Genomic DNA, 24185 nt, shown 5'->3' with positions numbered 1-24185 from the left:
GGGATGGGCAACCCTGGAATTACACAGACAAACAAATGAGAGGCTGGAAAGCAGAAATTAGTGCAGGAAATGGACTTGGGTGTCCTGCTGAGGACAAGGTGAACATGAGCCAGCAGTGCCCTGGCAGCCAGGAGGAACAAGCCTGTCCTGGGAGCATCAGGCACAGCATCACAGCCGGGCAAGGGAGGGGATTGTCCTGCTCTGCTCTGAGCTGGGGCAGCCTCACCTCCAGTGCTGGGGCAGAAATGGGTGACACAACACAAAAAGACACTGAGCTGTCAGAGAGTGTCCAAAGGAGCCGTGAGGGTGTGAAGGGTTTGGAGGGGAAGCCGTGTGAGGAGGGGCTGAGGGTACTTTGTCTGTTCAGCCTGGAGGAGGCTGAGGGGAGACCTCACTGCAGTCACAGCTTCTTGTGAGGGAACAGGAGGGGCAGGCACTGATCCCTGCTCTGTGGGGACAGGGACAGGACCCAGGGGAATGGCCTGAAGTTGTGTCAGGGGAGATTTAGGATAAGATTTATCACCCAGTTGGTTGGGCACTGGAACAGGCTCCCCAGGAAACTCATCACAGCACCAGCCTGACAGAATTTGAGAAGTTTGATCAATGCTCTCAGCCATGTGGTGTGACTCTTGGGAATGGAGCTGTGCAGGGCCAGGAGCTGAATTCAATGACCCTTGTGGATCCCTTCCAACTCAGCTTATTCTGTGATTCTGTGAAGTGTTGGTTGTTATATTTCTCATAATGCCCTAAGTATCATCTGGAAGGTGATGTATATGACATAATTTGACATTGCACATTAACTTATGTTCTGTCTGAAATATTAAAACTTTTAGGTGAAAATGATAGCCCAATATCATGAACCAAAAAAATAATTTATTTTCTTTTTAGTTTAGCTTTTGCTTTTAAAGCACTTGAATTCTTCCTCTAGTAAGGAGTCAAGAAATCCTTTACTGAACTCCGTAAAGCATATGGGTTTAATAAGAAACATCAGTGGAATTTTGACCAGCAAGTCATGCCTCTTTTGAATGTTGTGGCTGGGAAATGAAACATTTCACTAGCTATTTTAACTGGTGAGTTGATCTGTGAATAACTGAGGAGGATATACTGTATCTGGGTATTATGTTTGCCAGTTAAAACAAGTAGTACTTTGAAAGCAAACATTATCATTTTTTCAAATTCTATATAATTTTCTAAGATTATCCACAGAAGCCAGAGGCTGATGTTTCTCTAATTGAGCAGTAATTTATTCTATAAGTACCCCCTCTGATATGACTGAAACTGGTTACCACGCGGCACAGCTAAGCTTAGGTGAGAACATGTATCTTCATCCTTTAGTGTCTGGATCTTATCTCTGATATCCTTTTGTCAAAAGTCAGATTACATTAACCTTACATCAACAGTGATTTTACTTTGATTACACATTTACTAACTCTGTTCAGTGCTCTGGATCTCTTATTGCAGATAGTAGATCTATCCTCAACTTCAGGTGAAGGAATACATGGCCTCAAAGGGTACACTCTCCTGGATTGCATGGCTTTCCAGCATTGTCATGGCTCATGCCATGATGACACCAATTCACATGCACCTTTCAGCTCTCATGTGCCAGGTCTAGCAAGATTTAACTCTACCATTGCAGAATTTACAGGTCTTGTGTTAACATGTGTCTAGTACAAATGTAGGATTGAACAGGGTGCTATCATTTCATATCTTGACCACAACAGAAGGCAATGCATTAATTAATACAATTTTTATCAAACAAAATTGGTAACTTGACTCTGCCATAAAGTATTGATACCAATTTTTATGACAGAAAAGTTGAACAATTCTTCAAAGCAGCTGACAATCTTAACTCAAAAGTATGCAAAACTGGAGATCAAACATTAGACTGCTCCAGGCAGTCTGGGCTATGTCTGCCTCATTGCAGTCTGGTCCTTAGCCACTACAAAATAATTAGACACACAAACCCACTCTCAGTGTTCTCAGGGGTCTTCCTGTTGCTTTGTCAAGAACTGAATTAGTTCTTTAGGGTTTTATGCTACAAACCTCTATGTTTTACTAGTTTAACTCAAGGATAACCTGTAAAAATCTGGCAATACGTCATTTTTTACCAGCATGGAACAGGGCTGCTCAGAGTAAGTTATACCTGTTCATTCCTAAATCCACAGGTGGATGTGTGTGGTTCAGTCGCTTGTAGTCACCTTCAGAGAGCCTGACATTTTTGCAAGAACTCCAAATGTAAACCAGATTCAAAATGTCACCTCCTAGGAGACCATGAGGTGTGAAAGGAAAATTGGTGGTGGTAGTTTCTCTCATATGCACCCTATTACCTGCAGCTAAATGTCAGCAGAGTATGCTTGTCCCACCTTCTCTGCAGTTATGCCACCTGACACATATAAAACCCTCTTGAGTCGAACTGTTGTTTCACAGGAAAAAGCAGATAAGCATAATTGGAAAATCATCTAAAGACATAGTTAGCTGAAAAATGGAGATTGTTTTCCTGCCATTTCCAGGAGGTGCACTGCCAAGGCACAGCCATTTACTTCAGCACTACTATTTGATAGTAGTGGGGAATGTCCAGTCTGCTGCTAAGTGTCAACAAAGAGAAAAGTAGTTTAACTGCACGTGTCACTTTTGACTATCACAGATGCATCCACAACATCTTCTGCATATGGATGGAGCATTCCCAACCATTGGTCACGTAACTGCAGCTCTAATTCAGGAAATACAAAAAATAATCATAAAAATATGCCTTGTCTGCATCAGTGTAGGCAAGATCAGCATGAGGAAGAGAGAAGACAAGCTGTCTGACTTAGCAGCTAAGGGAACTTGACATAGCTTTTACAGTCCTTTCTGTTGGCTATGATGAGAAGATTAGAAGCTTGTCTTAATGGTCATTTACCCACATGCATTTCTTGGGGTCAAGAAATCCTTTATACAGGTACAGAGAGGTTAGCACCACAAACTGTCTCCTCCCCTGCATTACAGATCCACTTTCAGTGCTGCTTCTGTAAGTGATGGCTTTTCTTTCTCCTCACAGAGAATGGTTATCAGTAGCAGATAACCTTCCTGCTACCTTCTGCTTTCTTTCTGTGGTTAGGTTTAAGATGTCATGATTAAAAAGGACTGATATTACATCACTTGTGCTTCCTTACTTCATATCATTCAAGGAGTTCTCTGCTAATTTTAAATTCTTGTTCAAGACAATGAATTCATCATTTGGCTGCACTTCTGTCACATTCAGGAACTAGCTCTAGACGAAGTTAGGATGCTATCTGTTCTTTTAATAATAGAATATCACACTTCTTACCCGGCAATTCCAAATAAGAGAATGTACTCCAATGCAAATTATTACAATCAAAGAAACAAAATTCACAGGTTTTTCTCTTATTCATGCCTCCAAATTCATGTCAGAGTTTCAGCTTACGTTTTGCAGACATTTTCTCTGTCAAAACATTTTAGTGGTTTTCTCTTGCTTCCATCAAAAGTTCTTCATTGTGATCAAGATTGCTGGGACTGAAAGCTATTTTCTAAGCAACATTGCAATCTTATTTTCTTAGAATAGCTTTAATCTTAGGGCTGGTCTATACTTAAGGTTTCTTTCCAAAATATATGCAGATTGTGGTTCTGAGGGCATTTTGATTGCTTCATAGCAGAAATGATGAATTTCATTGCACCCTTGCAGCTATTTTATGATACTAGAACTAACAGTTAAATTTTTTTTCTCACAGACTGAAATCTATGCGAAAATGCACACAAGATCTAAATCAACACTAGTTCAGCACAGTTGGTCACTAGAAACTATGTTGGTAGGTAGAAAGTGAAGGACAGGTATTGAGACAGGTATTGCATGACCGTGTAGTGAAAGGCACCATCACTTCCCCCTCAACTGAAACATGCAAAAGCAATCTCAAGAGTATGGCTAGACAGAAGCAGTTCCAATCACTCCTAAAAGCCTGAGCTGAAGAGAGCTGATCCATCCCACTGATGGAGATCCCTGCAATGGCTTTAATTGCTCTGCCTGCAACCACCAGTGAAAGTCTTCTGAGGTGTTTTCCAAAATGGCACCAGACATCTCCATCTAAAACGTGCACCTGAATTTTGGAGATAGAGACTTTGACCTTTATTCTCAGTACAGATGAAGCACAGTGCTTCTGGCATGGTCACAAACCAACCAAGAGCACTATGAGGAATGTGACCAGTCAAAGCTCCTTTTGCTCAGGGCATAAGTAAGTGTGATTTCCCTCCTACTGGTACAAGTAGGAAGATTTGTATTTAAGTACAAAATATATCACAGTGTAAAAAAAGATAAACCCTCTAGAAAAGAAAAGCAAATCAACAAAAGAGAATTGTGCCATTAGTTCTATAACCTGATCATTCTCCCCAGTTAATAACACAACTATCAGATGGAGAAAAACAGATTATATGAGCTAGTGTGCTTCAGACAATTGCTATGAGACACATCAAAAAGAAGTGCCACCTACAGCACTCCTTGCAATAGTTTTTCTAAGCCTGAAGATTTTATGAAATAGAATATAATTTTTTTCCTAAGTCTTAGAGGTAAACCCTCAAAACATGATTAAACGGTAAGAGATTTTTCCTCCTGTTGTTTAAAAAAATAGCAAGCATGCAATGCCTCAACATACCATTAAATAAAGTGCCAAAAACAGATAAATTAGTGGTTTTCTTCACCACTTAAGTTATGTCTTTTTCTTCCTGCTGCTATGTGACCCCTCCCAATCTGAGCACCATGAAGCCACCAAGCCACTCAGTGGTTTAATAAACATGTCAGCACTCTTGCTAGAAGACATTTTTTCCTAGACTGTGCCTTTTTTTTCTCCCTCTCCTTCTTTGAGGATTTTATTTTTCTGAATGACTTTTTATTAATCACAGGAATCACTGGTAAGAAACTCTACTTTGTAGTGTAACATTGCATCTGTCTGCTGGCTCAGCTGGGCACTGCCAAGATATCAACACAAGGACATAGCTGATCTTTCATTTTAAATGACAAGTCCTGGGTAGCTGAAAGAAAGCAGACTGAGATACAGCAGGAATTCCTATGATCCAAGTCAAGTGAAAACAGTTGCTCTAATAAATTGCCTCATTGACCAAGGTAAATGATGATCCAGAATTTATGTGGTTTGAGCTGACCTGCTCCTTTGCCATCTGAACAGGGCAGGAGGCACTCTAGTGAGAAACAGACTGGTCAATAGACCCAGGATACAAGCACCTCACAGCAGCGAGACATGACCAATCTGGGAGTAGTAGTTTTGCATCTGGGACTCAAATACAGTGTTTCTCAACTTTGAAAAGGACTAGAAGTGCTCCCACAAGCAATCTGTCTCAGTGAAAGAGAAAAAAAACTGATCCATCTGCATGCAAGCAGATGGTTGGTTTGGTCAGACAAAAATTACTACCTTGAGAAAAATGAAGAAAGCTTGATTTCATTTTCCTAGTGAATACTCTTAGGTGCTTTATCTGCTTTTTCCTCAGAGAAGACACATATTTGCCCTAAAATTGTTCTCTGATTCAGCTTCTCTTATGCTACAATCTGCTCCTTTACTAAACCAATTTCTTCTACAAGAAGATGTAGGCTGGCAGATTTTGTATGGATAGAGACTGCACCAGTGTTAATGGCTATGTGGCATAGGTTTGGAGTTGTTTCCTGACAGTTTAACACAGCAATGGAGTCCTTATGCTGAAAACACAGAGGTCTCTGTTGTTAAAACAAATACCAAAACTAAGGTCCTAAGTCTATAGTTCCTGGGTTTTCTAAGGGAGTTTTGGATCACTGCAGAGAGTTCACATACTTTAGTAGCTGAATTGCACCTAAAAGTTTCCCTTCTCTGTCTAGCTTCTGTGTAAGTAGAACAGAAACTCAAAGTGCTTGGGAGACTGAAACTGATGGAGATGAGCATGGTGGCCCCAGGCCAAAGCTAGCCCAAGCAGAGGTTCCTCCCTGTGGTCACAGTGCTGACCATGAAGAACTGTGATTCAGGAACAGGTTGATAAAATCTCCCCTTGCTTGTTAAGAGCAATGAGTGGATGTGCACAGCAGTTTTCCAGATTCCTCATCAGTACCTTTCTTTTTAATCCATATTTTGCACATTCACTGCCAAATACATCACCAGGAACTACTCTTACTGGACTTTTATTCAAATTTCAGCCTTCCTGTCTTGACAATGCCTGTTCCTTTCTCTACTGGCTAATGCTGGTGAGACCCCAAATTCCTTCCAATTATCTGCACTTTGATTTCTCTCCCAAGTCAGCATGGATATGCCTCTTAAGGAAAAACTTTTAGCTCAGCTTCTTTCCTATAGTATTATTTGGTCCTCTTTATTGCAAAACTCCTGCCATCTATCAAACTCTATTCACAGTTGAAATGAACAGCAAATAAAAGGAAACAAAGAAGTCAGCACAGTGCTGCACAGAAGTGGAGCAAGCATGCACAGAGATGGATGAAAAGCCTCTGAGCCCCGATAGTGCTGATGGAGCTGCCCTGCAGCTGTTCTGGTTGAGTTATTTCATCACTGTTGTACAGACAGTGAAAAACGTGAAACTATAGCTGTGTTAATGGCAGCAGGAACTGGTACTATCTAGGCCTCTAAAACATGTCCATGGATGTGAACATGCTTGGATATTTATTTATTTTTTAATACAAGGATGATTATGAAGTTGCTATGTCCTTCATTTAAATCAAGTCTGAGGTCCATCCTATAGCAGATATGGCCTATCACCAAAAACAATGTGGGATGAATTCTCCTCATGATATTTATTTCGTGAGATGTGTAGGAAAGATATAATTTTCTTATGCATGTTAATTTTTAGGCCTCAGACTTTTGTGACTTTCTTCTATTTAGGTACATTTATTACCACTGTAAAGGTAATAATGCTCTCTTCTTAACCTTTCAATTATTGCCACATCAATGGGGAATATGTCTGACAAGTGGAGAACCTAAGACAGTACCAGTGCCTTCCAAGGGGTATGCAGAATGCTAGTTGTGGCACAGGTGTGAAATTAGGTAACCCACATCTCCACTGAGCGTGCTAGTCACCAGGCTATGCTTCCTTGGTGGGCTTGGGCTGCACATACATCAGCATTTCATCAGAGAGCAGCAGTATGGTTTTTAGTGAACTCATCCCTCTCTCCTTTACCACATCTGCAGTTGATGCAGACGTGGAGTGATTCACACTACGGGTGTACTGTTGAGTCACATGCAAGAGGAGGAAACCAAACCAGAAATTCTGCTGCAGGGAAACATGAAACACTTTCCAAACCATAGAGTAAACATAAATATTCAAATCAAGTAGTACTCCTTATGACACTATGGTAACATTCACTCCAAGGTAACATTCACTATTTCAGGAAATTAATATAAACTACCACAGAATTAGACTAAATCTAGTCTGATATTAAATCCTGGGCATATTTATAATTTCAACTTAGATATATCAGCACCAACTGCTCCCATGCTCTGACCCAGACTAACAGTAATAAGGTAATGCAGAGGCATCCATTCAAGGATAACATGCAAAGGCTTCACAGTTCCAAATACATTGCAGAAAATGATGTAGCTTGGGTATAAAGGGAAGTTTTACTGAAACTGTGTAAAAAGGCACACAGCTCTATTTCACGTCTGATTTTGGATAGCAAGAGAGCATACAGATATCAGTAGACAATCAAAGATCCATTATGCTGAAATATTATATATGGATACATAAAAAGGAGAAAAATTTTGGCCTGAGATTAGCATGAGTAAAGCTATCAAAGAGAGCTGGAAATAAAAAAAAAAAATAGACAAAAAAGAACTCAGGACAGAATAAGCTAGTTGCTTTTTCTGCGGACTCACTTCCAAAGCAGCAATGCTCTATGGGAATCCCATAGAGCATAGAGATGAATGCAAAGAAGGGATTAATCCTGTGGTAAAGTCACAGGATTAGAGCTCTGACTTTGTGGACTCTTTCAGAGTGTAGAGAACACAAGAAAATTGGTCTCTATTCTGTAACTACTCACATTGGTTTTAACACAGTTCTCAAACCCACCTGAGGGCTACCTGGCTCTGTGGACTACATGGGCAACATAGCTCAGCAGGCAGGAAGAGGAAGGGCTAGTTCCAGAGAACCTGTGCTGTAAAAACTTAAAAGCATTTTCAGGATTTTTATGTACACATAAGTTCCACTGGCACTTTTTAATATTCTCCTTCCAAAGTAAAGAAGTCTAACTGAAACTGCAGCCGGCCAATATTGTTAGAAGGAAAGATGCAGCTCTGTAGTGAAAGTCTCTCAACTACAGCTCAAGCTAACACAGTTAGCATGTGCCACTGTCCACTGCAGCAACAAATACGCAATGGGCATCTCTGAAGCATGGTTCCTTTTTGCATAAGTAATCATAACACCACTGTGGTGTATACACTCAAGATTATAGACTCAAGTAGCAGCAGAGGGCATCAATAACTATCCTTGTATTGACCAAGGCCTGCAGAGCCATTTCAAGTCATATTATTACGTGAGAGACCTATTTCAAATTTAGTAGGCATGCACTGTGCTGCGGTAACATAAGGAAGATTATTCAATGTACTCCTGCTGAGTACATTGTAGCAGAGCTACTGGAGATTATAAAAAAATCCTTATACATTTTTCTTCTCTATAGAGGAGATCATGCAATAATTTAATTTCATAGTTTAGAATATATTCCCTGATTTAATCTGACACTAACCCAACATTAATCAATTATTACCAGTGCTATGGAAATTCCAAAAGCAGTCAAGCAGCTGTCTGTTACTAGCTATGCTTAAACAAGATTGTCCCTAAAGGTGAAATTAGCTGAAATGTTCTTAACTTCTTCAAGGCCTAAGCCTGATGCAGAGGTTCTCCCAGACAGGCTGTCCATGCCATGACCTGCAAGCTGTGCTTGTGATCTGACATGACTCAATAAGCAGTGGTTACTACTGCCTGCATCACAAAACAAAATTCTCTAATGACATACTCTTAGTTAGGGGTCTAGATGCTCTTATTTGCCCTGCTCTTTGGATGCAGAGGAGTAATGAAAAGTCCTTTGGCATCTCCAAGAGACAGGACAAGTTTATGCAGGACATGGTGTGAGCACAGGCATACCTTCAGCACAGTGACACGGACGAGCACAGAGCAACCAGTGTCTAGGGAGCTGCCTGGGGGTGACAAGACTGCAGCTGCCCGGGAGTGGCAAGGGCCATGCCACTGCCCCATCAGCAGCCAGGGCAGCTCTGCCACTGGGAACCACCCTAGGGACAGGGATGGCCACTGAGTGGACTGAAATGGAGTATGTTCTTCCAGAGCCATGGCACACAGTGTCAACACTTAGCACCCATTGCATTTTCCCCCATAGGCAGCTGCCTCTATGCAGCAAGCAGAGCTGTCTGCAGCTGGAAAAGATATTTGTCAGTCATGGTTTTCGTAGGCTTTCTACATTCTTCAACAACACTGACAAAACACCAGGCTGGTGGCAGAGCGTGGCGGGTAGAAATGGATCCAATCAAAGCAAAGCAACCTCTCAGCCGTGCGTATTCTCCCATGGGCAATAAATGTCTTTGGTTTTGTAGGTGCAGGAGGATTGGCTATGCTGCTGAGGGACCCATCGGGACCATGCTCCTGTGAAGGTTCTGAAGCCAAGGAGGGTGCAGGGGTAAGTCTCCTCTCACCGTGTCCTTGTGGGAGGCACAGGGATCTGCACTGTACTCAAACGTAATTCTTGATAGTTCTCCACTCTCAGAGGAGTGCATCGCATCTGCAGCTGCAAGGAGGCTGTCATGCTGGGAGTAGTTTTATAGCAGATCCCTTTGGTGTAAACAGTGTTCACTTGGTTTCCACAGGGCTTCTTTCTAAATATCTGAGTCTGGTGCAATGGTTAGGATTAGGAGGATTTTCAACAAAAGTGAATCTCTTGAAAAGCTTGGTTAAATAATCCTGGCAGTTCATGGACAGTGTCAAATCAATGCTCTATCCTTCCTCACTGTCAGTCAATCTCCCACACAGGAATACTCCTTTTTCTTTGTCATTCTCGCTGTGATCATGTGCAGCCATGTGTTTTTAACAGCAGCAAATGAAATTGCCAGTAAGATAAAGAGTGGAAAGGCAGTGAATGGGCAAGGGAATTCCTGCAGGGCCAAGACATTCATTTTCACAGTGGCTGACATTGCTGAGGAAGTTTTTGTCTGAAGCCAAAAACAACCATGTTAAAAGCTAGAGGTGTCCCCAAAAATTTACACTATAGACCAGACATTTTTAAAGATGCAAATTTGAGTATACATAGGCCGTATTCATGCCTAAGTTTGTTTTAAACTTTCACACTTTTAAAAATTAAATTAAACAGCAATCTAGGCTCTTAAATAGGTTAATATAAGGTTGATGAAGCATATTTCATACTTTTCCTATAAAAGTAGATTTGTCTGAGATTTTTTAATTACAGTTAGGTAAATTTCTGAGAGAAACATTCAAAGATAAAACGCAGCAGATTTGTGTCTTCTTCTGGCCTGTGAGTGAAAACTAGTGTGAGAAGCTCACATCAGCTATCTTTAAAATGTTAAGGGCCATGGTGAATAATCAGCTCAAGCCATCATCTGCATAACTTCTGTTTTTGAATGAGGAAAATATAAACACATAACACATTTTGATTTTTCTTACAATATTTACTTCATTCTTTTACTAGATTAAAAAAATAAATTTCTCAAAACCCAGATTTCCTATAGGCTTTATTTTTTTTATTTTCTACAGTGCTGAGGAAATCCAAATGGTGCTAGAGCAAAATGATGTTTAAAAAACACCAAAACAAAACAGACCTACTGATAACAAATACAAATCTGACCACATGTAATAAAAAAATCAGAATGGGCCAGATAACACAGAATTTCATAGTCCTGGGTATCAAAAACTATGATTAAATTTAAGGTTAAATCTATATAAAGCAGCAAGTCAATGCATTCTCAGAGACATCAATCAATAATAAACTACTTTTCCTTAAGGAAATAATTTATAATACAGGCAATAAAAGCAATGTCCAAATTGATAGTGAACAGAAGTCAAAATGAAATCCATTCATGTTATGGTTAAATCAGATATTCAAATTATTCTGACTGGAGCTGGAGCACAGACTTGCACAGGCATTCCCAGATATTGTGCTCTGGTTGCTATCAATGCTCTGCTTCATGTAGTATTGCTTTGTGGCAGCTCTGGTATCACAAACAGGACCTCTAGGGCTCCTGGGAAAGCTCTCAGCTGGAGTTTACTCAGCCCATAACACTCTCTAGCTTAAGTTAAGGTCATACTTAAGGAAGAGGGGGAAAAATGACGGTGGAATGCAATTTGTTTTAATAGCACATTATCCCAAATGCTTGGGAGTATAACATCATAGAGAACAAAATCTGACTTAGCATTGTTTCCTCTTTGGTTTTGAAAAAGAGGTGCCATTTTTTCATCAAGACCTCCCTCTGAAGGAAGAGATTTAAAGACATAATTTTGCAAAAGGGAGGCTGTCTTAGTGTTGCCACTAAAGTAGCGTGAGCAGAATCAGCAAAATGCCAGCACAGGAAAGTCAATAAAGTCCATGAGAGCTTCCTTACCCACATGAAAAAAGATTAATTTAGTCATAGAAAATGACAAAGAGTTAAAGTTTTCTTTTAAAAAACTTTCTTTAAAGTGCTAGCAGTCTAGGGAAGAGAAAATCCTGGTGTTTGAAGCAAAGATTATATGCAGCAGTTGGTTATAAACTCTTCTAAATTTGCTGAGAGAGATATCCAAAATAATTGTCTTCCCTATAGTTAAAATGTCAAATGGGCAATAGTATTTTTATATAAGGAAACTATCAGTTCTAGATCAACTCCAAAAATAATCTATGCAGACCTAGTTGCAGTAGTGTTTCAATAGTATTTTCAATTAATAGAAACAGGAAAGAGAAATCCCCATATCTCTGTTATTTTCAACAACCAACTTACTCCAAGGGGAGTCCTGGGCTACCATAAAGTTCCCTTCCCTTTAATGAACTATTAACAAAATAGCAACAAGCTACACTTAGGTCCTGACTGTGCTATTGACTGTACAGTTGAAGTCAATGGTAATTCGTGTAGCTTTCAATAAAGTGTAGAAAATTCTTACATCAAATAGATAATGACATTCATAACCAGTGAAAACAGGATATGGATCAGTAAACACTTGGAATACTCTCCCTCACCAGAGGAGAAATTTGTAGTCCTCCCTAAGAGCCATTCTATGTGACACACTCTGAACAAGCCAAAGTTTGTGAGTAATCTTGGAGGGATTTTTATGTTTCTTCCTTCATTTCTAAATAGCAAAATGTTGCCTTTTCATCATTGCATTTGAAACACATCCAGCTCACTTTAGAGTTCAGGTTCAGAATACCATGTACTTTACTACTGAGCCATTCTTGCAGCTTGTACTTGAAAAGTATATGTGTGTGGGAGTAGCATAAACTGCAGCTGGTTCTCTTTATATTTCCACCATTATTACTGCTGATTGGTAGGAAGGATGAAGATGAACGTGCACAACATTCAGGGTTTTCTCTGTAATACTGATTGAGAGATTATCTTGGCAAACAACTTCTAATTTCAACAAAACTTTTAGGACCATGAAAAAGATCAGCAATAGGCTGAACTTGTCTTGCAGTGTTAATATTTTGGTGTCATGTTTTCTCAGAAACATAGATCATTAATTTGGTTTTTCATTGGTGTTATAAAATATTATATCATCAAAGAACCTAAGTGAGTCCAGAAATTTATGGAAAAAAAGAATCCACTTCACCGTGCAGCTGCTTACAAACAAACAAAAAAACAAACAAACAAACAAACAATTAATATAAGCAGATCCAAGATATGCCCCTTCCCCTCATCCTCCCTCTTGTCCTGCTGCCAAAATTGTGTTGGAGATGAAAACTTTACAGGTAACTCAAAATGGCAGAGGCTTTGATATTTTCCTTACTCTAGATCAGTTTATAATGGAAATGCTTTTTTTGCATAGTACAAGAATCTGAAGAGGCCAGACAGCAAAAATCCCTGATCATCTTTCACAGTGTAAGCCTGCATGGCCTTACATCCCCTTCTTTCTGACTCTTCAGGCAGTTTCAGATGTATCTCACTGCTATGCCCACCCACCATGACCAGGCACTGCTGAAATTCTGACACAGTGTGCAGCAAAACAAGGCAAGGTACCAGCCAACTTGGAAGAGCAGAACAGCTTTTTTCCTGCAGCTGATGCTTTCCCCAGCTGGCTCCTGCCCGCTCTCATCACTGCTTTCCCAGGCTGCACTGTCCATCTCTGGTCCTGTCCAAAGCTTACCTCATGCTGAAGTCAGCAGAGCTGGGCAGGGTGATGGGAGAGGAGGATTCATCTGAGCTACTGAACCGCATGTCATAGCTCACAGCTAAGGGTTCATTTCCAGTTACTTCTGCTAATTGCTCTCTGTATCATTATGGAGCCAGGCAACATTGGTCAGGGAAACCAGAGATTATTCAGTTATTCAAAGCAGTCAAACATTATGTTTGACCTCTGGCACCGTAATTTTATTTTTGTGATTCTGCATGGAAACTGTCTAAGCTGAGTAACAACACTGTCAAGCTGTGGCACCTGTGTAAAACATGCCCCCCACCTCCATATCCAGAGACAAGAAAGATTGCCTGCTCCAACAGTGAGTTAGACAATAAAAGTAACATCAGTTTTGTAGTGCAGAGCTGGGTTTCCATACAGATTACTGTGAATATTTAATCAGCAGATTTATCTTCATAGGTCTCATATTGTCTTATTACAGCTTCATTTTGCCTGATTGCACCTTTGATGATCAGAAAACACAGTGAATCTAAGACCTCAGTGATTGCAGGGACAGCCAATCCTTCAGCTGACCATCGGTTTGGACATTGGGCTTGCTCCCTCTCTAATTCAAGAAAAGGACACATCTTTAGGAAACCATGATACTGTTATTTGAGGGGGAAAACATATTCCTAGTCGTGAAACAAATAATTGCTTCTTTGAAACTATTATCCACTTCTTTGAAATATTATCCACTTGTCTCTGACTTTCTGAGAACCTGTGGGTAGTCTTGATTTTCTCAGTCATTTCTAGTGTTGCCATCCACTGTGCAGCACAAAACACATTCCAATTGGAGGCATTAACACCATTGAAATCGTGCTAGAAGGAATAAGCATCCAGCCTTTCCCTTGTGAGGACCTGGTAAAGTATGTTGAGAAGGGAGTTTAACTGCTGAAGATTAGCACTTCAATGTGCAAAAGTGAGGAGATTGAAAGATATCAGAAATTTGCAGGACCATTCACTAGTCTGTAGCAACACAAAGGTGAAAATAGGAGTATGGGAAGGGAGTCATGATGTTCTTTCTGTATAGTAGAGATTTCAGTCACTGGACCCTGACAGGGTTCCCTATGCAGGAGAAAAAAGGCAGAAGGATTTCTCTTCTTCATTGTTGTCAGAGCATATCTGCGGTAATGCTCCAGGAAAAGATGTCATAAAAATGTCTCCATTTAGTTCATGTTTGGAACAGAAGTAACTACTGTGTTCACTTTGCCTAGCCATTAGATGTACAGAATTTAAGAAAACTGACCTGTTTTGGAGGCGGCTAATTGTGAGCTGAAAAGGCTAGGAACATAGAAATGTTATTATTTTTAATAATTATAGAAGTAGCTTAGTGTAGTATTAGTTATCAACTTTGATTCTCTTTTCCCTTTCCTGGTTAAAGTTTTGCATAATGTCCTTTTCTGCTCACACTTTATTGCCCCAGACACTAGTTCTTTCAAAATCCACCTCTCTCCACATATTCATTATGAAGGTCATTTTTTGCTATGACTGAAATCTATTCTAATCAGGCTTCCTTTTCAATTTCTACTTTCTACATAAATCCATGCAGGATTCATATTTCAAAAACCATGCTTTTCACTCTTTATCACTAGATTTCTTCACTTGGCTTCTGCTAAAGCTCAATTTCTGCTAATTGTTCCTCTTGTTTGCTGTCTTTTACTTCAGTAGCTCTCCTGTATCTCCCACAGTTGCTTATCTCCCTTATCAGACTCTTTTTCCTGGGGAGACTCTGGCCCCAGATTTTCCTGCAGGGGCAGGAGAAGTCTCTGCACATTAGCACCCATTATTGCTTGCATTTGGATAACATCATGGGCCAGATAAGAAATCACTATGTTGAATGAGATAAACTTACTAAAGGAAAGTCTGTCTCAAGTCCAGGTCTCAGTAAACACTTTGTATCCCTCTAAGAGCTGTGGCAAAAAAAAAAAAAAATATTCCAGCTTATTCTTCCATCACAATTTTGTTCATTTTTGGAAACAAATTATTTCGGTGTTATCTTTGCTTGAACTACTGGAATTTATAGTTGTATTTATAACTCAGTTTTTGCAAGTACTACAAAGTTGAATAATCAGTGAAAATACTTGTATGAGTGCTTGTGTGTAGATACTTCAACATTTCTGGACTGTACATTTTGTGAATTGCCTATACAAACAATTTGAGCAGCTCTACATTACTTTGGTTTAACTATAGAGACTAATGTATTTAAGCTGTTGCAGGACAACACTGCTTTATTCTGTGTAGACAACTTTATTCTTTGTCTCGTTGTTTTTATTGTTTCACTGGTAGTGAATAAAAGCCTGCATCTGTTCCTCAGGAAGGACTTAATCCAAAGCTTATTGAATGCATTGGAAGAGTCTCCATTAGGCTTTGAATCAAGCTCTTTAGTTCACAAACAAATGCTTTTTGTGAGAATATGCTATTCAAGTATTGTATAGAAGAGTTACAGAGGTTCCCTATTCCTAAAATAATGACTGCTCTTTAAATCTTTTTGGCTATGCCCGTTCTATTGCAGGAATAATATGCAACTGTACATAATTGTTGAAGTACTGTAGTCCATGTTTATCATGCCTCACTAGTTGATATAAATGCAGAATATGTAATGCTCTGGTAACAACTAGTGCTATATTTATATGGCTTTTCCTATGGAGATAGTAGTTGGAAAAATATGTAGAGCTTAACTCTGAGGATGATCAGGCTCAGTCAGGCAAGCTGGACATGGCAAATTATCTTTGAGGACTGCCTTGTGCTGGTGTTATTGATGAAGCTGACTTGAAAGAGGAATTTGTAGAATAAAAGAGGGATACTACTGAATGGAATTTCTTTTTCTGCCCTTAGGAAAAGGAGCAGACTGAAAGGAGTCGCAAAGTTCTCAATAGGGAAAAGAAACAGGGGCTATTGTGGACGAGGGCACAATGAGACAAAGATAAGGCAGGAGGAATCAAAGCACAAACATTAGCTGGAACAAGACTGTAAAGAACTTTTAAGTGAAACTTTACAGCTTCAGAGTTGCAATGACTGCGTTTTCCGAAAGGAGGGAGATCCATGAGTTGGTTATGCAGTGGCATTCCTGGAAGCTGCAATAAAATAGATCTTTTACTTACAATTCCACAAGTACTAAATACTTCTTTGGATTTCTTGTGAAAGGAAACTAACAGTTTCCGTGAATCGAAGAGAACATGATTGCAGTGAAACTTGGCTGGTTTTTCGACTGCAGAACAGAGTAACTTCTACACGTGGGTGTGGATGACAGAAACAGTTACTACTGGGTATTATTCCTGGGAGAGAATTGATCGCAGTAAAACGCACTACACCGTGTGGTAAGTGCTCGCAGGGTTGCACACGTAGTTTGTAAGCTGATGGTGACTCAGACCTTTTATGGAGCCAGTACTAAAACATTACTCACCCAAGGAGTCACATTTAAGCCAATGAGATTACTCATGTAGTGAGTAGCTGATAGAGATCTTGCCAAACTATTCCAAGACATAATAGATGTATGTAAATGAGCCTGTTAGACAGGTGAATAACTTCAGAAAGGAATTTTTGAGTTCATTCTATGAACTTTCTATTTGAATTCCCTAACCACAGCGGAAGTCCTATTAAGTTTTCCACCTCCTACTAACCGAAAGTCCCGATCCTAAAACTCATCAACTCATATAGACAAATAAGAGAAAGTGACTTACCTTCAGTGACATAACAAATCAGCAGCAATGACAGGAATAGAACAAGATCTCCAGTCAGTTCTCTACCAGCAGCTCCCTGCCTCTGCAATTCACAACATTTCATCCCTGCACTGAATATAAAGCATTTATGAATGTGACCTCCAAACTTCCTACAGCTCTTTTGCTAACTGTCTGGTGGATCTCTGCATTCATTAGCTTTATAAATGCATAGAGAATACACTGAAGTACTATTTTCATCTCACACACATTATTACAAGCTGGTGCATTCTCCCATCCAGCTCATCTTCATGTTTTTCTGCAGTCAGAGAAATAACCAGAACCACAAGAAAAGGAAAATTAATCTAATCACAAAATATCTGACAGCCAGTCTAGAACACTTAAAAATCTGCATCCCAAGCAAAACTCATTTTTCATATTCAGTGTGGAGGCTACCATATGAAGCATCACCCTTCAGGTCTACGTTTCATTTATAAATGTTATAAAACTGCCTGGCATATTCAGCATCATTATCATAGTGTTTTCCTTCCTTTCTTTATTCTGCATTCAGCATCTTTTAGAGTTCATAGAGAACAAGAATAGTGTGCTGAGCTATAAACAGCAGCCTGAAAAAAATTCTAATAGGAAGAGGTATCCTTTTAGAATTATTCTCCATTTCAAGGTTCACTGCATAACAATAAAAAAATCTGCCTCACTGAAGCCATGTTCCCCTATACTGACAGGGTCCAAAAGCAAAGACTGAGTTATTCCTCTCTCTCCAAGACAGGAGCAGCAGGAGCAGCAGATACTGATACAATCTCTCCTCTCCTCTCCTCTCCTCTCCTCTCCTCTCCTCTCCTCTCCTCTCCTCTCCTCTCCTCTCCTCTCCTCTCCTCTCCTCTCCTCTCCTCTCCTCTCCTCTCCTCTCCTCTCCTCTCCTCTCCTCTCCTCTCCTCTCCTCTCCTCTCCTCTCCTCTCCTCTCCTCTCCTCTCCTCTCCTCTCCTCTCCTCTCCTCTCCTCTCCTCTCCTCTCCTCTCCTCATTTCCTTTAATTTCCTTTAATTTCCTTTAATTTCCTTCTCTTTATCTCCCCATCCTGAGCTACCCTGTGTCTCTTCCCCTTTCTAACTCCAGGCACGGTTTGTTGGCAATGGTTCCATCCTCTTTCTGCCCATGGAAGACCACACATCTGTACAGAGGCAGATTGTAAACTAGGTCAGTTTATATGGCAGAGATAAAACGAGCAGGAATAAGAGCCTTTTTGTATAATAACAAGGTCTCACATAAGCACATGGCCTGGTTGTCAGAGATGTTGACCACCTGCCATTTCCACAGGCCGCAGATGTAGAAAAGCATCCTCAGTTTTGCAGTCCCCTGCAAACGAAAGCTCAGATACACAGTTGCAGTTCCTTAACATCCTTCAAGACTCCACATTAATCTCAGGATCTGTTTTTGTCAATTTTTCCAACATTTTCAGCACAGTCTTGGGATGCAAACTGGTCGTCCATTGAAGAAGGAGTGAGGTGATACTGGGGATAATAGCTTTTCATTTCACAAGCACATAAAGCAGGCCTGAAATAGAATGACGTGAGGAGCTGTCATGTGAGTGTTAACAAATAACTATTTTTCTTGACAAATATTTGGTTAATGCAGCTATCTTTATATTCTTCCTCTTTGCAGGGTTTTTAGTACAGTACCAACTAATCTTGCAATTCATTGTCTAGGTAAAGGTATTTCAACGTTATAGTAAAAATAAGGGAAAACTGCATTCTGGCAAAGATTAATTGCTCCTTCCCCCTGCCTGAAGCTCTCTGTAATGCTGTAGTAAATTTACAGAGCATTAACAAACTGGGTCAGTTTCATTTGTGACATTGCTTTACCTAATGGAAGAAAATCTCTGCTGCTGTCATACAGTCCATTGTTGTATGAACCCAGAAAGCCGGAGAGGGACAGAAGGTAATTGCTGGAACAATAAGATAGAGAGGTGTGAACCCAGGAAGAGGAGCTCTGAAATTCCTCCTCTGACACTGTAGCATCATTGGTTTCCAGATTTTTCTCCACATTCGAGTACTGCTAGTCTCCAAAACTTTAGAAAGCATGAAACTTGACAATGCTTATTTTAATTATGTTTTTGAGGTCTGGAGGAGATCTTTCTGCATGGTTCTGAAGGTTTCCATAAGCAAAAACCACTAATTTATTTCCCTTCCTCCCTTCTGATAACTGCCATACTCTGTTTCTAGCAGCTGAAGTACATAAAAACCAAATAAAGGGTGGTCAGATCTGTGAAACATACAAAAAGGATGTAACTCCCATGCTCTTTTTCCTCCTTCCTCCACATGCCCGTATTGCCATTTGGATGGCATGCCTATCTGTGGGAGTACAGACTCTCATGCCTGCAGGGCAGGTTGGTGGGCAGGATCAGCAATGCATGCCCATGCACAAGCGCAGCTCCCCTTTGCTCCCTGTCTGCTCTCTGCAAATAGTCTGAATGAGGATGTACTGTGGTTCTAGCACCTTATCCTAGAAGGACAAAGGCTAGGAGCCCTGTCTTTGGGCAGATAACTGCATTGCAGACATTCCTGGGGACATTCCTAGATGGTGCAGCTGAAACACCCCTGTTCAGAGCTATCTCTCTTCCTCCTTCCTGTGCTGCATGCTAGTGGCAAGAAAAAATGTTCATTAAATGTTCATTAAAAAGCCTAGCCTTTGTCCAGAGAATTTACAACAAAGTCTGAAAAAGAGAAAACAGATGGCTGCCAGTAGAGAGAATGGCAGGCAGTTCCCTGTGTCAAAGACCTTGGGGGTTTTTGTCTGTACCATACTCTCGTGTGCTTTCAGACACATATATTTGCAAAGAGGATTGTGGCCACTTGTAGTTGATTATTAGGATAATTTCTTACTTACATGTCTGCACTTACATATGTACACCTCAGTTACCTTATACCATTAGCTTTTACCATAAATCGTTTTCATTAGCACACAGCATTCAGTTAGCAACCATGTCCTCTGTGTGAGCATCTGTCCTTGAGTTCTCAACAGAAAATGCAGCAACTGAATCATCAATAGCAGTGTGTAATCTCCCATTTAAAACATTGGCTACTGAAGAGTGGAGGGAGGAAAACGGGACACTAAACTTCAATACAGACTGGAGAGCTAAAGGTTTGCAAACCTCATGCCTGTACTGTCCAAATACAGAGATGCTAATTGGGTTAGAACTAAAGAACACTTAATGCAATCTATCTGAGAAGAGTCAACATTGCTGCTGTAAAGTCCTGCCTTAAACAAACCTTTTGGAGGTCTCTGAAAAGGTCAACAAAAACGTGGATAAGGGTGATCTAATTTCCATATCAGACCGGGTGTCTAAAAAGTTCTTGACAAAGGCTTTTAAGGAGACTAAGCAGAGAAAACAAGAAGAGGGAAAGCCCTGGTATAGCTCTGTAATTTTTTAGAATTTAAAATTTAAAGTACAGGAATAAATCACCAGTTCTCACAATAGAGGGAGGTGCTGGATGGTGTAGAGTTCTGCAAGAGACAGTGTTGCAATGTGTGCTGTTCAATGTACTCTGCCTTACCTGGGAATGGAGTCAAATAGCAAAGTTCATTAAAATGCATTTATTTGGCAGTAACAAGAGGAATGATTGTAAAGAATTATATCTGGACATTACAAGACTGAATGTTCAATATCAGAAACCCAGTATAAGTAAATGTAAAATGACACACATAGACGAATAGTCATTAAAAATGGTGGGCTCTGAGCTGCCACGAGTAAAATCTCAGGGTTTTGACAGGCCACTGAAACATTCCCTCAAAAGTTCCTCATGAAGTATTTTCAAGGAAAAACGTCATTGTGCCATTGTATGAATGCATGGTTTGATCACATCTTAAATCCTGTGTACTTCATCAACTCAAATTTAGATCTATTAGGTCATGGTCATTCTCAAGAGTGCATTAAGCATGGTAAGAGGTACAGAACAGTCCTTAGACAAAGGTTCCCATGAGAGCAACCTTCAGCTCTTCAGCGGGGAAATGTTAGTGATGTACAGAGATTACAGCGGAGATCTGCAAACCCATGATCAGTTCTGAGAGGGTTAATTGTTCCCCATATCCAGCTCAAAGAAAGCGTTAGTTGTTCTTCATCTCCAGCACAGGAGCTGAGGGGATAATTAAATTTGTACTGATACCAAAAATAAAAGGCAGAGCTTTTTCACAGGAAGGATAGCAGATCAATGGGAACCTTGCAAGCATATTTGGGTTAAAGGCAGCATTGAAGAAGCCCAGGACAGTAGTACCACCTATTAAAAAACAGAACAGAACAAAATAAAACAAAAATCCAAAACGGCCAAGCCCCCCTCACCAATAAAGAAAATCAAACCAAAACCAAACAAAAAGACAGCAGCCCGAAACCCGCGGCTCGGAAACCCCCGGAGCTGGCGGGGGAGTGAAGCTCCCGCCCCTGCACGCCCCGGAGGCGAGGCGCGGGGCCGCGCTCCTTTCCTTCGCGGCCCCCCCGGTGCCGGCCGCGGGCACCGTAACAGGAGAGGCTCCCGGCCGCCGGTAACCCGAGCGCGGCGGGCGGGGCCGCGGGGGCGGCCGCGGAGCCTCCGCAGGACGGGACGGGACGGGACGGGCGCGACGGGACGAGGCGGGGCGGGGCGGGACGAGGCGGGCGGCGGCTTTGCCCCCCTCTTTCGGCGTCGGCGAAGGGGGCGGGCGGGGAGGAGGAAGAGGAGGAGGAAGGGGGACCCGACGTGCCGGGGCTGCGCGCGGGGCTGGCAGCGCACGCCGCGAGCCGGAGGAGCGGGAGCGGTTTGGATAAGGTACCGCGAGCGCCGGGATGCGCGTGTCCGCGCGGCGTCTGCCTGTCTGTCTGCCTGTCTGTCTGTCTGCCTGCCTCTGTGTGTGTGTGTGTGAGCGCGGCTCCCAGCGCGGAGCAGAGGGAGGCGGCGGTGGCTGCGGCTCCGGCGAGCTGGCCCTCGGCGGGTTGCGGGCGGGAGAGAGCGGAGAGGGGAGAGGGGGGTGGGCAGGAGAAGGCGGGGGAGGTAAGGAGGTGTCGCTAGAGGTGCGAGGAGGGGCAGGGGGAAAGCGTGGAGGGAAGGTGGAATCGCGGGCAGGGAGAGAGAGAGCAGGAGAGGAGAATGCAGATGCGCGGAGGGGAAGGGAAGAGGCCAGGAGGACAGAGGGGATGCCGAGTTCCTGCCCTTGCCGTCGCAGCCCGGCGCGGTGTCCCCGGCCCCGGGGAGCCCCCGGCGTGCGCAGCCCGGACGGGGGAGGCGCGGCCCGCCGGAGCTGCGGGAGCGGGACGGCACGGACAGCCGGGTCTGTGCGAGCATCCCGGGGTGCGCGGGCCGGGGGCGGCTGTGCCGGGCCGGGGGCGGCTGTGCCGGGCCGGGCCGGGCCGGGCCGGGGGCGGCTGTGCCGGGCCGGGCCGGGCCGGGCCGTGGGCGGCTGTGTTGGGCCGGGCCGGGGGCCGCAGGGGCTCCGCCGCCCTCCCCTGCGCGGCCGCTGAGCCTGGAGACGGCCAGGTCGGGAGGATGGAGGGGCGTGTGGAGGGGGCTAGGCAAGATCCTGAGAAACCTGTGACGTAATTATTTATTAATAAGCATGTGCGATCTAAAATTTTCCTGGACTCCCCTTTTTGAACAGAAAATCCCCTGTATCTTTGTTCCAAGTATTTCTATTTTTAGGTTCCTCTGTAACAGCAAGGCGAGTTCATGAGTTTTAAATATTTTATTTCTTTTTTTTATTTGGCCTCTGCTGAGGACCACTGCAGCGTAAACTACCGAAACACTGGTGTCTCTTACAAAAAAGTTGATAAAATTATTACTGAGGTGAGCAGGCCGGCAGCTCTTGTGGGTGTACCAGTGTTGGAGTTCCTGATACCATTAATCATTAGCCTTAAAGAGCAGTCATCGTACTGAAGTTAGGTTTTCATCTTCAGACGAATTGCCTGTCAGGTCCCCAGAAGGTGTACATTAGGTACAAGTGCCAGCCTGCTGTTGGAAGAGGTAGACCATATTCCCCCCGTTGTGATTTTACCAATGAAACAAACATGTTGTTTTATTATGAGTGGTGATTAACAGTTCAACGTTGTAATATTCTCTGATTCTAGCATTGTCTCATAGCTCTGGTATGTCAATTTGTATTCATGCTGTGTAAGTGTTTTGCAGAGGTTTTGCCTATCTGGCAGGGATTTATTTCAATTTCACAATTACGTTTTCAGGATCTCAGCAGCCTCAGGAACCCAAAAAAGTTGTGTTTATATATATCTGTATATGTTATAGTGCGTTATTTTTTTTCCTAAGAAAGGCAAGTTTTTTCATCTTTGCATCACACTTTTTATGTGTCTGCACACAGCAGAAGTTACAGCTAAAATTGTGTTCATTTAAGTGTATTCACTGCAAGCATTTCTGACCACTCAGTATTGAGTGTTTTTTATCGATTTATCTTCATTTTATATTTGAATGCCCATCTATTTAATGCCCTGCCGTAGCCTCTGCCAAAGTAAGTTTTCAGAGATTTAAAATGTTACATACAGATATTGGCTTTTGACAACTGATACTTGTTTTTGTATTAGTTTTCCTAGCTGTCCAAAGAGTACAAGTCCCAGGTGAGCTCTTAAGTAAATTAAGCCATATTTATAGTTATCTTGTCATAGTGCCAGTAAAAAATAGCTCTTGTGGCAACTGATGGTTATTTCCCTTCACTGTGGATGTGCAACTTCTGTAGGAAGGGGTGTGTATAGTCCTTTTTAATTGCTCCAAACTCCTGTTGACTTCAGCCAGAGTTTTGGCTAAGTTAAGGATACATGATCATATTACTTACAGCATGAAATGTCCAGCCAGCAGAATCCTAAGCAGTTTGATGTATACTTTGATCATAAGATAATTTGATTCATGCCTGCTTTGTCTTGTCTAAACTGCAAAATTCACTTTTGCTACTGGAAACATCTGCTGATTTAGCAACTGCTATTGACACTCCATTTATAGCAAGACAAGAAGAGCTACATAAAGCAGCATCTAGAACTGTCCCTATTGTTACTATTCACAGTGTGATTTTTCTCTCTTTGATGTGCTGCTGTACTGATTTAAAGGCAGTTCTGACTTCAACTGATGGGCAGTGCGTTTATGGTTGTGGGATAAAGAGGCTTGTTCAAGTTGCCAAAATGGTCTCTTTCTGCCTCCC

General features: G+C 41.8%; 1 protein-coding gene across 3 annotated transcripts in view; it reads left to right on the top strand.

Moving 5' to 3' along the window:
- The window catches only part of PALM2AKAP2 (PALM2 and AKAP2 fusion), a 265867-nt gene that overhangs the window by 150495 nt on the left and 91187 nt on the right, over positions 1 to 24185 (top strand). For all 3 annotated transcript variants that reach the window (XM_056513037.1, XM_056513036.1, XM_056513035.1), the window contains one exon: positions 9576 to 9658. In XM_056513037.1, the coding sequence (XP_056369012.1) occupies positions 9576 to 9658 (83 nt within the window). The remainder of the gene's footprint in view (positions 1 to 9575; positions 9659 to 24185) is intronic.

This window comes from Oenanthe melanoleuca, chromosome Z, assembly GCF_029582105.1.
Source record: "Oenanthe melanoleuca isolate GR-GAL-2019-014 chromosome Z, OMel1.0, whole genome shotgun sequence".
Taxonomy (NCBI): domain Eukaryota; kingdom Metazoa; phylum Chordata; class Aves; order Passeriformes; family Muscicapidae; genus Oenanthe; species Oenanthe melanoleuca.
This window is presented reverse-complemented; position numbering and strand designations above follow the sequence as displayed.